This window comes from Argopecten irradians, chromosome 11 (assembly GCF_041381155.1).
Source record: "Argopecten irradians isolate NY chromosome 11, Ai_NY, whole genome shotgun sequence".
NCBI lineage: Eukaryota > Metazoa > Mollusca > Bivalvia > Pectinida > Pectinidae > Argopecten > Argopecten irradians.
This window is the reverse complement of record NC_091144.1, coordinates 21,869,504-21,885,348: the sequence shown is the minus strand read 5'-3', so window position 1 is coordinate 21,885,348 and position 15,845 is coordinate 21,869,504. Positions and strand designations below refer to the sequence as shown.

General features: G+C 34.5%; 2 protein-coding genes across 2 annotated transcripts; one reads left to right on the top strand and one right to left on the bottom strand.

Moving 5' to 3' along the window:
• Window positions 1-177: 177 nt before the first annotated feature.
• LOC138334481 (uncharacterized) lies at window positions 178-3,431 on the top strand. Its single transcript, XM_069283137.1, has 3 exons — window positions 178-625; window positions 2,716-2,928; window positions 3,196-3,431. The coding sequence occupies exons 1-3, from the start codon at window positions 187-189 to the stop codon at window positions 3,429-3,431; spliced, it is 888 nt and encodes a 295-aa protein (XP_069139238.1). The 5' UTR covers window positions 178-186.
• Window positions 3,432-12,332: 8,901 nt separating this feature from the next.
• LOC138334480 (M-phase inducer phosphatase-like) lies at window positions 12,333-15,462 on the bottom strand. Its single transcript, XM_069283136.1, has 8 exons — window positions 15,313-15,462; window positions 14,984-15,061; window positions 14,512-14,658; window positions 14,186-14,332; window positions 13,836-13,934; window positions 13,485-13,615; window positions 13,019-13,136; window positions 12,333-12,822 (listed from the first exon to the last, which is right to left on the bottom strand). Exons 1-8 carry the CDS (start codon window positions 15,460-15,462, stop codon window positions 12,688-12,690), a joined length of 1,005 nt encoding a protein of 334 aa, XP_069139237.1. The 3' UTR covers window positions 12,333-12,687.
• Window positions 15,463-15,845: the final 383 nt, after the last annotated feature.

Sequence of the window (15,845 nt, the reverse complement as noted above, 5' to 3'; positions counted from 1 at the left end):
GGCCGTTTGGTAAAGGTAGTGAACAAGCCTTTAAAGAGCATACTATCCTGTCCAATCCTGCGTTATTATCCTACAAGTCGTCTAACCCAGGAGACAATCTAGGGTCAAGTAAACGCTTTTTGGCTAAAGGCGTGGTGTTATTGTACGAAGCTTCAGATTGAGCAAGACTGGGAACATTTAGAAGAAATGGCGGCATCGAAATCACAACCGAAGCATCGATTAGCGACTCCAGAAAAAATGCAACAGCCTACCATAAAGAAGTCACGCAAGTCAGCACAATGCGCTGAGGATATATTCCTGAATTTTCCAGTTATGTTGGTCAAAGGTCTCGCTGATGTTTTAAATCACTGTCTTCTTGACAAAAACAGTTTCTCGTTCAAAACCTTGACTGCGCTTAAAATTTTGAATTGCAATGCCGCAGACCCCCGTCAAGGCAATTCATTTTCACATGTGTTTTGTAGTGTAGAGCCGTATCGTCAACTTTACGCACTTGGAGATGTATTCATAAAAGGTCTGTCAATGTTGACGGACTTCATCACCACAAGACAGGCGCCCCAGAATGATGAAGATAAGGATGTGCTCAGCAAGCTGTTGATTTTCTTGATGGAATTGATGACGAGAGAAAGTAAGTGCGATAAGTGATAAAACGGGTAATATAGTGGGTGTTTATAAGGGCGCAGCTCTTGGGCACGAAGTGTGAAGTACTTCTAAAGGTAACAGATACACGAAATAATATAATTTTAGGCAAAGCCTATCTGAGAGCGCAGCAGTTGATCCATTCTTTCGTTTGTTGTTTTTTTAAATGTGTAACTAAATAGAAATATGCCAGGTAGATCTAAATAAGGGTTTCCAACGGCGAAAGAGTAATCTGCCCTGACCCATTAGTCTTATCGATATTGACATGCGTTTTGTTTTTATTGCTTATTGTGTGCGTTGACTAACTGTACTGCTAGAAACCATATATAGAATTATCAATCATTAATCATAGCTTTGCTGAATTACTGGCATTGAGTTTATGACAAGAAAAACAATATTGAACTTAGGATACTTCTACTTTCACTTTCTGCAAAAATATGTGACTGCGTCTACAAATTATATCTCAACGTCATTCTCCGTTGCCAGACGGAAAATTCAGAAGCAACTGCTCACGTTAAACAGCAATCAGACTTCCTCTGGCCTTTCCGGCAAGCACGGAATACTTTCAAGAATGCACGAGGAGTTCCGATTGGTTAAACGGCTTTTAAGTTAATATTCAGGACAAAATGTAATTGTTAGATTCAGGTAAGAATAAATTGGAAGGTTTATCTTTCACTTGTTTTCATTTTGAATTTTTGCAAGCGTTACTTGTTTGTAATTATGCGAGAGTGTGATTTTGCAATCACGCGAGAGTGTGACTTTGGATACTGTCTTGCGCGATGCTGGATCTTGTGTTGACTTCCTGTTTCCGGTTTATCAGAAAGTTTTCCAACTCTACATGTATGGATGAATTACATAGATTAACGTTACCGAGACACCTCTATCACAAGAGCTCGCTTCGCGAACGGGCCTTCGTTCGCTGCGCTCTCTATAAGAAAAAACACAATCTTCAAAATTCATCCTACACACTGACAGCTTCAGTTTGCGGTTGCCATTTTTTCATACATATGGGGAGGTTGTGCGTTGCTCCGGTACTGCATGCTCTCCCCAGTAAATATATATTTAACTAGTGCAAATGCTAATGTTTGAGATCATTTCTTTGAGTTTATGCTAGACAATTATTACATCATATACTTCTATAGTTTAAATTGTGTCCTTTTATTTCTAGATTATGTCTAGATCTTCTACATGAAATAGAAAATAAAATAAACAAGTAGATTGAGCTTCGTTCTTCCTATGCCATGCATGATTCATATTAAAACATCTGGCTGTGCCCTTTAAGGCCTTGCCTTTAGTCATATTATAAATTTAATCTCTCAGCCTCCACTAGAGATCGAATTAGCAATTGAACCTTTGGCTTTTGTCACCTGTTATATATATATACAGTGTGATTACACGTTTATTACAGGAGAGGAGAAATGTAGCCTAGTGGCCAGACCTGTATGGTTGCCGATAAAGTCCAGTCACGCTTCACTTCTTTATTAAAATGTCACTGATGAGTTATAAGAGATAAACTTTGTAGACAAATTCAGCAGAGATATTATAATATTATAGTCATTAGGATTACATACATGTAAAATTATAGGCAAAAAAGGAATTAAACGAATTAAAAAAAAAAAATGAGGAATGGAAATTATTCTAATTATATGTACAACTTGGTTCCTTTTACATGTAAAAATTGCCTATATGCAAATGTGCCATAAATCGTATATAACAGGTTGTGGACACTACTGTATATGCAGGATAGTCTTGCATTTGAGGAATAGTCCTGTATTTCAGGGAAAACTTTGTTATGCAAATGCAGGATTCTGTGAAATACAGGAGTGTCCCCAACCTGTATAAATACGCAAATGTCCATAGACTTTTTCATCATTACTAATAAAAGGTAGAATTACACTAAGATAAAGTGAAAGATTGGAAATTCAAAGTTGAAAAAATTATAATGCTTATAAGCTGTTAATTTTCTTTTGAATGAGACCGCTTTGTGTTATTTGAATACATAAATTGCATTTCAATTGAATTATTGAAATATGTATATGTGTACTGTTATTTTTTTTGTTTTTGTTTTTTTTTTGCCAGCAGAAAAGACTCCAATGAAAAACCTTGATGGATACAATGAGACAGAACTGGCCATGGTTTTGGCAAATCATCTCTTTGGGAAACTATCCACAACAGAGTCATTTGTTATAAATGAGCGAAGCAAATTTAAAGGAAAATTAAGGGGAAATACAGAATGTCCTTGTGAAATACCAACATGTCATCTGGATGGACAATTTGGAAATACCAATGTTGGTAAGTATATAAGTACTCTAACATTTAAAACATATTCATCTTGTTCCTAAGGCGACTTTCAAGTTTGAAAAATGATGTCAAAGCAGTTACAAGGATTAACTATGTACAGACCACAAACAAAAGCTACATTTGTAAACAGTCACAGCTAGTATTCATGATCGCTGCTTATTGATAATTATGGAATGTGTTCCTAATTAAAGCTGTTTTTCCTTTTCACCATGATGTATTGACAGGGATATTAATGTTTGTGTTTTTATTTTGCAATAGGAAACAGCACAGTTTGGCATGGACACTTGTGCATTCTCCTGAATAATGCAGTAGTACTTGAACCTGTATTAACGGGAGGATTTGGAGGTGATTCTGTGGATACAGACACAGATTATACTGATGATAGTGACGACGACAGTGACGGCGATAATCCTGGAAGGAAATCTCAAGTAAAAGATTGTCTCTCTAGAAACAGCAGCAGTTACTTGCAGAAACAATTGTATTCTCATTCCTAATTAGAACTTAGTTGTTCAAATCAATCAAATTAAACCCGTGTTGTTTGGGTATTCTGTCTATGATTCTATAAACATGAATAAAGTATAAGATGTATATCTGTATAACTTATGGTATAATTTATTGTAGATACTATTAACCACTTCTTTCATGTACAAACATGATGATACTTATACATGTACAAAATGATCCGTTTTAATATGTACTTAAGTATAATTACCTGTGATGTCGACGGGTAAGCAAACGCGTTACTGAAATCAAGTCTTGTAGAGACTTTGTAGTGGACTGGACTCTCAAACTGAAACATAAACACAATCTGATTAGATAAAAAAAAAACAACAATATCACGACCAAGGGAGATAATCGATAATATCTTTAAATGTATAATTAGTTCTTTAAACCATTTTAATCATGCCATTGTATTATACTACTACATGTACCTTCTATAGTTATATCCGATAAAGATATGTTTTGGAATAAAACATGTAACTTGTATATATGTTATTGATAAAATAAGACTTTAATATCTTATAACTCTGGATTACATTAAACACTCACCCCGTCATCCATCCCAAGGCCAGAATCCTCATCATCAAACAGTTGACAGATGTTCTTCCTCACTTCCGGGGTCATCAGGGATTTGACCTCATCCTCATCGAAGTCAAGGCTGCGGCGTGGGGTGAAGGTCAAAGGTGATTCCATGATCTGAAAGTAATAAAGAGAAGTGTTAACTGAATATGTTCATAAACATGGTACATCAAAAGATTGTTTAGTCTATCAGCGTCTACAAAAATTCAATTTACTTGATCATGACCTAATTACATTGTATATTACGACAATAGGTACAAATGAGTAAAAACTTACGATAGCAATTCAAACACTTAATTTGAAATTAAGTACATACATAGTGTATAGTGCAATTTTACATTAATGTAAGTTATATGGATATTGAATATATACTTACGATATAAAACAGGTCACGTGATTTGAAATGAAGTGTAGAATTGTGGTAACTGTACGTGGATTACTCTTTAAGACTTGTGGATGCTATAGAAGACAAAGTTGATTTGGACTATAGAGACAAGTCTATATTTATAAGGTAAGGAGAAATCGACATCTACTTCCGTTAATATCCTCAATGTGTCTGTGCTCATCTCAATCACACCCAAGCTGTCCCGGGGCCCCGGGGAGAGGTATAGTACTCGATCACCCGTGGTTTTATGTACACAATTGGCGATGTTTTTACAACACACCCGTTTCAAAGTTGATTAATTAATTAATTCTGAAAACAAGCAATTACAGTAATGACACGTTCTGTATAGTTAGAGTTGATTTCTGTGTTGGTACCAGATTTTTTGCAGATTTTATTTCACTCTCAGACATACAAGTATGTAACAGGAGGTCACTATACATAATATAAACATACAAGTATATTGGGCCCATAGCGCAACAGTGCATTACAATATGTATTAGTGATGTACATGCTCAATCAATAGTTTTTCATTTTTTTTTTCAAAAACTTACATATATTTGTCAGAACAGTTATGTTACATATAGTAAACAGGCCTTTCATTTTGATAACACTATGGTTTCTATAATAGTAACTTGGTATATACATTTCTCGTAAACGTTTCACCATTTCATTACTGCATTGAAACAAATAATGATATTCGTTTCCAATATCAGTAAAACATAGATTACAAGTTCTATTTACTTCAGGGGTCCCAGTCCATCTTCCAGTTTCTATAGGTAAGTGCATGTTCGAGGTTCTGAATTTTATGATGATTTGTCTATCTATTGGCTTTAGTTTCACAAGATACTTTTCAAATTCAAAATTAATTTTTAAAAATAGAATAAGTACGACCTCTTGATGAATTCTCTATATCATTAAACCATTTTTGTACAAATTGATCTTGTAATCTTTGTTTTACGATAGATTTTAAATATTCTCTATTATATGTACATACATTCTGGAAGTCCCATATATAATTCAAACCAGTTTCTTCAAAAACATTTTTAACATTATGCATCCATTTGCATTCCACGATATTATTTGTTTGCAAGTTTAACATCAACTTATATATATCACTTGAAAGATTATCAGTAGTAATCAATTTGTGCCAGAACATAATAATTCTGTTTTTAACCTCTATATAGTGAGGGAATCTCCCTAATTCACCATATACCATGTAATTACACGTACTTTTCCTAACGCCGAGTATACGTTTACAAAACTGTAAATGAAGCTTTTCTATAGCTGTAATATTTTCGTGACCCCATACTTCTACTGAGTACATCAATATTGGTAAAACAAGGGAATCATATACTTTTAACTGGAGATCAATAGGAAGAGGGATGTTTCTTATTTTCTTGTAAACAGCAAACATAGCTTTTCTTGACTGTTCCAACAGTTTCAATTTCGTTTTATGAAAACTCCCATTATAATTCATCAATATTCCTAGATAAGAAAACGAATCTACAATTTCAATCTCTTTGTTAAATAATGTGAAATGAGGACGAGTTCGAGACTTCCTCTTTGAAAAAATAACAATTTTTGTCTTATTTGTGTTTACTTCAAGTTTCCAATTTTCACAATACATTTCAAATTTATTCAAGGCTGACTGTAGATCGTTAGCTGATTCAGCCATTATAACTGTATCATCTGCATAAAGAATTACAAATAGTTTTATATACATTCCAATAGTATTACCTAAATCTTTTATATTCTTCAAAAAAACTTTCAATATCATTAAGTAAAATAGCAAATAAGAAAGGTGGCAAATTTTCTCCTTGCTTTACACCGACGTTGCAAGTAGACATATCCAGATACATCATTTCCATTTTTGACACAGGATTTTGTATTTTCATATAGATTAATAATTGCTTTAAACATTTTCCCTGTTATATTGCTTCTTTGAACTTTTTGCCATAAACCGAGTCTCCAAACTGAATCAAAAGCTTTTCTAAAATCAACAAACGAACAGAACAGTTTTTTACTAAGTGAGAAATAGATAGAAGTCAGAACATGTTAGAAAAATATTATCAGTTGTAGAATGGTTTGTTCTGAATCCTGCCTGGGCAGTTTTTGTTTGTTTGTTTGTTTGAGTTTTACGGCCCATCGACAACCAAGGTCATTTAGGGCCAAACTACAAGTCATGCATTATTATCAGGATAAAAGTTCAGGGTAAGAAAAAACAAGTAAGGACTAAAACACAGATTGTAAACGTTTATTTGATAAAAAAAGGTTTGCATGGGATAAAATAAATTTGGCTAAAACACATGAGAAAATCATGCACAATGTTGATGAAACGATGAAATGGTGAGTTGATACGATGTATGATGAAAAACGTTCATATTTTACTTAAAATACCGATCTCTTTGAGATAATTAAAAATACGATTATGTCTCACGGCATGAAACAAAGTGTACATGTCGGAGACATCGTAGTATTTATCTCGTATGTGTTTAAAATCAATACAATGCAATAAAATATGCTCCACTGTGAGAGGAGAATCACATGTAGGAGGATCAAGTTATCAAGTTTATTTCATCAGCCATTTTGTTTAGTCTACAATTTGGTATGGATGTAAAAACTTTACCAAGACTTATTGTTCTATAAATATCTCAATTGTTAGGATCCCCTTTACGCTTATATATAGGTTTTATAAACCCCTAGTTTCCATGAGCTTGGAATGAAGCCCGTATCAAAAATGATATTAAATATCTTACAATATAATGGCATAAGAATTTCTGCGGTGGATTTTAAGTATTCATTTAGAATTCCATCATGACCTGGAGCCTTATTATTACTTAAACCGAAAATAGAATAAGTTATTTCATTCTCAGTAATTTCGTTATTTAATAAATCATCAAATACCCGCCGCCCATCAACAAATTCGCCACCAAAGCTATTATATAGCGAGTTTATCTCCCTTGTTTAAATTTTTTGAAATAGTCATACAAATTCGTCTATGGATTTAATCAATAATATTTTGGTTTTACTAGTTCCGTCAATTTTCTTGAGGATATCCCAAAATGTTCTGGGCTCTTAATTATTGGATACGTTTTCGTAGTGTCCCTTTCCATTTTCTCTTGATAAATTCTGTAAAATTTATTCAGAGTTTTCTGTATTCATTACCAGTATTTTTAGGTCATCTGACCAAAGGTCAGGATGACCTATTGTCATCGCGTTTCGTCCGTCGTCGTGCGCCGTGCGCCGTGCGCCGTGCGCCGTGCGTCATGCGTAAGACTATTTATATCAAAAGCCTACTCCTCCTTCATTCTTTGATGGATTTCATCCATATTTGGTTTGAAACATCATTGGGGAAGGACAATCATATTTTATAAATGAGCCTGGTCCGACCCCTGGGGAGAGGTGGGGGCTGAGCACCAAAAGGGCAAATTTTCTTTTTTTAAGCTTTAAAATCCGACTCCTCCTTCATCCTTGGATGGATTTCATCCTATGAGGGAGGTGGGGCACCCCTAGGGTCAAGGGGCGGGGCCCAAAAGGCAAATTTTCTTAATTTTAAGCTTTAAAATCCTACTCCTCCTTCATCCTTGGATGGATTTCAATCCATATTTGGTTTGAAACATCATTGGGGAAGGAAAATCATATTTTATATAAATGAGCCTGGTCCGACCCCTAGGGGCTGAGGGGTGGGGCCCCAAAAGGGCAAATTTTCTTATTTTAGCTTTAAATTCCTACTCCTCCTTCATCCTTTGATGGATTTCATCCATATTTAGTGTGAAACATCATTAGGTAAGGACATTCATATTTTATATAAATGAGCCTGGTCCGACCCCTAGGGGCAGAGGGATGGGGCCCCAAAAGGGCAAACTTTCTTATTTTAAGCTTTAAAATCCTACTCCTCCTTCATCCTTGGATGGATTTCATTTATATTTGGTGTTAAACATCATTGGGGAAGGACAATCATATTTTATATAAATGAGCCTGGTCCGACCCCTAGGGGCTGAGGGGTGGGGCCCCATAATGGGCAAATTTTCTTAATTTTAGCTGGCCCACTTCCTATTTTCAGGTTTCACTCTCTGATCTCAATGAAAATTGGTCTATAGGGGTTTTAATTGATGCCGAACAACGTGCAAACATTTTCGTAAAGATTATTGTATTCCAAGATGGCCGCTGGCCCACTTCCTGTTTTAAGGTTTCAGTCTCTGATCTTAATGAAAATTGGTCTATAGGGGTTTTAATTGATGCCGAACAACATGCAAACATTTTCGTAAAAAATTTGGTATTCCAAGATGGCTGCTGGCCCACTTCCTGTGTTCGGGTTCATTTCAGATCTCAATGAAAATTGGTCTAAAGGGGTTTTAATTGATTCAGAAGGGGGAACTTTAGGTGAGGACAATCATATTTTATAAAGGACCAGGCTAAGACCCATGGGGATAATACGGCAGAGGTCCAAAGTGGGAACTTAGCTGAAATTTGGCTTTAAAATCTGACTCCTTATATTAATCCTTGAATGAGTTACAACCATATATGGATGAAGGGCAACCAAGTTTGTTCAACAAATGACATTTACCTATTTCAGAAACTTACATATTCAACTAAGGAGTTCCTTGTATTATTTATATTAATTGTTAGCCACTACTTTATACTGTGACTTTGTTGTTTTGTGCCATGGATCAGATGACCGTAAAGGCCCATGGGCCTCTTGTTAAGGGTAGTCTTGTTTGTTGTAGAGGTTTTATCTTGATTATAAACATCTTTTAGCCTTGTGAAATAAAATTCTTTCAAGATGACATTCATTAGTGAACCAAGGTTTATTTCTCTTTTGTTTTTTACATCTAAATGAATGGTGGGATGTTTTCTTTTCGCCAAAAATATGATGTTTACTTTGTCTATTTCAGAAGCGGTGACTAGCTCATTCGGCTTAACTACTAACCTGCCCAATTTTCCCAGTGATCTTGAAGACTACCAAACGCATCTTCTTGGGTATGATTAACATAAGCCATTAATTTTTCATTATTCCATTTTATAGAATTTTTTGCTGAAGTGTTCTCTATATCTATTTCATTTTCATCTCCGTTCAGGTGTTGTGTATTCCCGAAAATCACACTCAACGACTTCTTTATTTATTACTCCGCAGTAAATTTTCTTAGTTTATCTATCTAGTTGAATGGTGCAAAATTGATGCTATAAATGATGATAAATTGTGTTTATTTTAATGATTTACACAAAAAATAAGATTTAAATGTGTTTACAAAAGCCTTTTATTTGGTTGACGTTACGAACTACATCTGATGAAATTACTACGCTTTCTTCCATCTACAGATGTGAAAGCTCGGGTTGCCTCCCTTTAAACGTCATTGCTATTAGACATAACATTCGTTTCAGAATTTTTTTTATTTATAGTTACATTTTAATTATTCAACTAAGATCAAATCAAACAAATACATGTAGAAATTATACATGAGATGTCAATCTCTGGTCAACATTCATTCCATTTTTTTTCTGAAAACATAAGGCCTTTACACTGCTATTTGTTGAATATTACTACGCTCTCTTCCATCTAGAGATGTGTAAGCTCGGGTTGCCTTCCTTTAAACGTCATTGCTATTTATATTACCGGGGATTTGAATATAATACTATTAAAATCTCTGATATCACCGTAGTGAAAGTGCACAGCATAGCACTTGCTGTTCGACTTGTTCAAGCTGTGTTTAAACAAACATACACAACATATTTGCAACAATGTTTCATTACATCAAAGGATTGTTGTATTAGGTAATCAAATAATGACTTTTTATTTGACAAAAGTATCTGGCCATGATTTATAAATCAAAAGTCGGCAAAGCAAAGTGATTCACACGCAAGCAGCCATATCAGGTTGGTCTTTCTTACAAGGAAATCAATACATAATCCGAAAATCGCAATATTTCTGTTGTTATTAAATAGATATTTATTAACTTGTTTCTTTTCTTTTAAAGAGACATTGATGAAATTGATAATTTCAGTAAGTAATATGTGTATATAGAAAGGATTAATTACTTACATGTATAATACGAAAATGGCACTAAGATTTTTACCAGATTGATTGGTTTGATAAATCTTCTTATTTCAGAAATAAGAAATTTTAATATATGAAATATATTTCAGTCAATTTAGGAAAAAAAAACTATATAACTTATAGTGATTGAATCAACTTTAATTATAATAAAATAATTAATATCTTTTGTTTAACTCCAAAATTCAACATTATATAGATATATATATATACAATGTACTACAACATGTTAACTAAATTTAATATAAATGATAAACCAATTCCTTTATTCCATTATTTAAGTCCTTCATTCACAGCATCTATGAGTGGCCTTGACACTTTGGCTAAATTGAACTGTGATATTTTGTAAATTGTCATCCCGTCTTCTAATACATATTTTATCACAAATTTTCTACTTTATGCATTTTAGGTCATCTGATCCGAAGGGTCAGGATGACCTATAGGCGTCATGTTTCGTCCGTCGTCGTCCACCGTGCGTTAACTTTTCACATTTTGAACTTCTTCTACCGGTGCAATTTGGCTGAAACTTGCATGAAATGATCCTGACATGGTCCCGACAAAGTGTTGTTAATTTTAGGGTCGATCCGAAATCCAAGGTGGAAGCCACAGCCGCCTTCTTGAAAACACATTTTGAACTTCTTCTCAAGTTCTACCGATGCGATTTGGCTGAAACTTGCATGAAATGATCCTGACATGGTCCCGACAAAGTGTTGTTATTTTTCGGGTCGATCCGAAATCCAAGATGGCCGCCACAGCCGCCATCTTGAAAACACATTTTGAACTTCTTCTCAAGTTCTACCGGTGCGATTTGGCTGAAACTTGCATGAAATGATCCTGACATGGTCCCGACAAAGTGTTGTTATTTTTCGGGTCGATCCGAAATCCAAGATGGCCGCCACAGCCGCCATCTTAAAAACACATTTTGAACTTCTTCTCAAGTTCTACCGATGCGATTTGGCTGAAACTTGCATGAAATGATCCTGACATGGTCCCGGCAAAGTGTTGTTATTTTTTGGGTCGATCCGAAATCCAAGATGGCCGCCACAGCCGCCATTCTGAAAACACGTTTTGAACTTCTTATCGAGTTCTATTGATGCGATTTGGCTTAAACTTGCATGAAATGATCCTGACATGGTCCCGACAAAATATTGTTATTTTTCGGGTCGATCCGAAATCAAAGATGGCCGCCACAGCTGCCATCTTGAAAAACACATTTTGAATTTCTTCTCAAGTTCTACCGATAAAATTTGGCTGAATCTTGCATGAAATGATCCTGTCATGGTCCCGACAAAGTGTTGTTACATCTCCGGTTGATCCTAAATAGAAGATGGCTACCATGACACTATATCTAAATTAATTTCATATATGTTTAGGCCCTTGGGCCTCTTGTTCGAAACAAAATTTGTTGAATGAAATTGAAAATGATCCTGACATGGTCCTGACAAACTGACACCATATATACTTAATTTTACTATTGCCAATGTAGTCAGATGACCGTTAAGGCCCTTTGGGCCTCTTGTTTACTATCCTATAATTGTAAATGTTGTATATATTGTAAATGTTTACTTGACCATATGAGTGACGAGTTTTAATAACTCAATATGTTATCAAGTCTAAATAAAAGTCTATTATTATTATCTTCACAGGACATCTCAGCAGGCATGTGATTGGTCAGGTTTTTTCTCCTGGACTACTTTCAGTTTTGCTATGACATATTCCAGAGGTGGATATATCGAAGTGATAGTAACCCCTTGAGTATCGAGGGTGCGTGTACTAACCATGCTTAACGAATAGTAACCATTGAGTACAAACCAAGTACGTAATTTAAAACAAACAATACGTGTTTTAAAACAATATTTTATTATTTTGTATGAATAAATGAATAGCATTAGTATACATGTACATGTAAAAGATAAGAGCACTTCCATTGTAAATAGCACTTAATGTGAATAAACTAAAACTTGTCCATAAAACACACGTGAAACCATAATAAGTATAGTCACTTCATTGAATAATAAAGCACATATTTTCTGGATCCTAATCATGCTATCAATGTCATTTAGCACTATTTATGTGTTTCCAGCATCTCTTTAGCACAAATAATCGCTAATCCATATTTAACGAGCTTTCTCATCCTGAATCCACCTCTTTCGGCTAACAACTATGAAGAGCCTAAAGTTGTTTTATATCATACAAGTTGGATTAAAGTAAAACATTTCTGATTATTGAAACTTCAAACATGGCGCCGACAGTTGGTTTTCTTCTTGTCTCCAGCAGACCAAGACTTGGATTTCGACCGGAAGTGACGTAGATCTTTACCGTGACCAGGATGAAGCATGGGCTTGTACTCCATAGGATAACAGAGGGTCTACAAAGATAAAAAAGCATTGTTTATAAGTATAGACACATGTTAATTGATTGTCTTACACAGGAATAGTTAACCTTATTGTAATTAATTGTTTCTTTAATGTATTCAATTATAGACAATCTTTATTTTGCCATTAGGTGTCCGTTCATTTTATTTCCATGATTATTTACTGTTTTGTTTTACTATTTAAACTTACCTTGTCAGTCTGATAGAAAGCCTTAAATCCGCCATCAAGGAGGTACATCTCGGGATAGGTCAAGGCCGGGTAGTTAGCCTCGTTCTGAGCACGGTCCTGGGTCCTCAAGAATCGCATCCTGTGAAAAATATAGAATAAATTCAGTTAATGATAGATATTATTTTTTTATTTTGATATATTGCGTTTATAAGCTTATCCATCTGTTCAAGTTCTCTATTTTAGCACGACTGTTCAAGCACATGTCGAAATTGAAAACGAGGCGCGGTAAAACAGAGCGGAAGTACAACAATCTTTAGAAGCAAAATTTCAGAATGAGGAAAAAATAGCGAAACGACAATACAATTACACGTAAATATCACGTTAAGGTAAGAAAGCTATTTGTTTTCACTTATAAAATTTACGTAATGTAATTCGAGGTTTTTAATCATGGTAGAATCAGTCGACCTTCTTGTGTTTGACAACTTACATTTTAGGACCTCGTTCTGATGAAAATTCACAGTGGAAGATGAGGACAGTTCTCTTTCCGGTGACGTCACAACTCTGTCTGTCGTGGAGTAGCTGCTGAACTTGGTCACGTGTGTACATGTTCTCTGCTTTCTGTGGAAAGAAATGGTATTTTATTAGTAAAGGGGAAGCAAAAAAATGATAGTCCGATAAAAAAATAAATGTTTTTGATATCGTATAATACTCTTGTTCGATATATTTAATCTTGGTCGTTTTTTCTTTATTTGCTTTTACGTGTTATCTCATTTTATAATATTGCATCAATTTGGAAACTTTTATGTCACTATATGGTAACCAATACAAATCTACATACCTGGATATGACCTCCGTCGTACTCATACGGGTATCGACAATCGATGATTCTGTAATCATTGATGACGTCATCGTAACTTCCGGTCAAAATATCTGCCATCTGTATAATAAATATATATATGTGTAAACTAGTGAATCAAACGGATTGCTATGTTAACAACGTTTAAAACAGAATTAATTACTTATTATGATATAAATCTATACAGTGAAATGAAGAGCTTGAGTCATTTCTATAGTTGTAAAGTAGATTTGCAGTGTACAGAGTTTTCCTTTACATTGTAAATTTAGTAGGTTTTAATCATTTGATGTCTTCAAATACAAAATTGTAAAAACCGAGTATAAACCGCTTACCGTATCGGCAGAAATAGATTTGAGGTCCTGGTGTTTGCCCCTGATGGTCGGCAGACAAAACGTGTCTGTCCCGTCCCCAATCAAATCCTCCTCCTCTACCAAACGGTTTACAGCATCCTTCACGTCAGCTGGTGATGTTAAACTTTCCTGTAAAATATAAATAGATAAAATAAACATTATTATGTATTTATGTTACATAATACACTGGCTTTTGCATAATATGCAGATAATTTGTATCATTTTTCTAACGAAAAGGAGAGTAGTAAAACAGATCAAAAATTTGTATTTGTAGAATTACTAAAAGAAGCATTTGACTTTGTACCTACCTCAAACGACGTTGATCCCCGGGACATGGACTCGTCTCTCCTCTGTAACTTGGATGGAGTCGACAAAAAATCCTCGTCCTCATCACGTCGCCGTTTTCCTGAGAAGAGAGATCGTCTGAAGCAGCTTCTGTCGTTTTCATCAGCTATCTGAAAGTCATAAACACAATTGAGTTATGTATAGATGTATAACATTTATCTAAACGATTCATTTGTAATAGCTCACTTTTAATAAAGTCTTATACCGTTATATTGTATTAGAACTTAGATGTTCAAATCCAATCAAATTAAACCCGTGTTGTTTGGGTATTCTGTCTATGATTCTATAAACGTGAATAAAGTATAAGATGTATATCTGTATAACTTATGGTATAATTTATTGTAGATACTGTTAACCACTTATTTCTGGATCTACATGATGATACTTATACATGTACAAAACGATACGTTTTAATATGTACTTAAGTATAATTACCTGTGATGTCGACGGGTAAGCAAACGCGTTACTGAAATCAAGTCTTGTAGAGACTGTGTAGTGGACTGGACTCTCAAACTGAAACATAAACACAATCTGATTAGATAAAAAAAAACAATATCACGACCAAGGGAGATAATCGATAATATCTTTAAATGTATAATTAGTTCTTTAAACCATTTTAATCATGCCATTGTATTATACTACATACCTTCTATAGTTATATCCGATAAAGATATGATTTTGAATAAGACATGTAACTTGTATATATGTTATTGATAAAATAAGACTTTAATATCTTATAACTCTGGATTACATTAAACACTCACCCCGTCATCCATCCCTAGTCCAGAATCCTCATCATGATCATCAAACAGTTGACAGATGTTCTTCCTCACTTCCGGGGTCATCAGGGATTTGACCTCATCCTCATCAAAGTCAAGGCTGCGGCGTGGGGTGAAGGTCAAAGGTGATTCCATGACCTGAAAGTAATAAAGAGAAGTGTTAACTGAATATGTACATAAACATGGTACATCAAAAGATTGTTTAGTCTATCAGCGTCTAGAAAAATTCAATTTACTTGATCATGACCTAGTTACATTGTATATTACGACAATAGGTACAAATGAGAAAAAACTTACGATAGCAATTCAAACACTTAATTTGAAATTAAGTAAATACATAGTGTATAGTGCAATTTTACATTAATGTAAGTTATATGGATATTGAATATATACTTACGATATAAAACAGGTCACGTGATTTGAAATGAAGTGTAGAATTGTGGTAACTGTATGTGGATTACTCTTTAAGACTTGTGGATGCTATAGAAGACAAAGTTGAATTGGACTACAGAGACAAG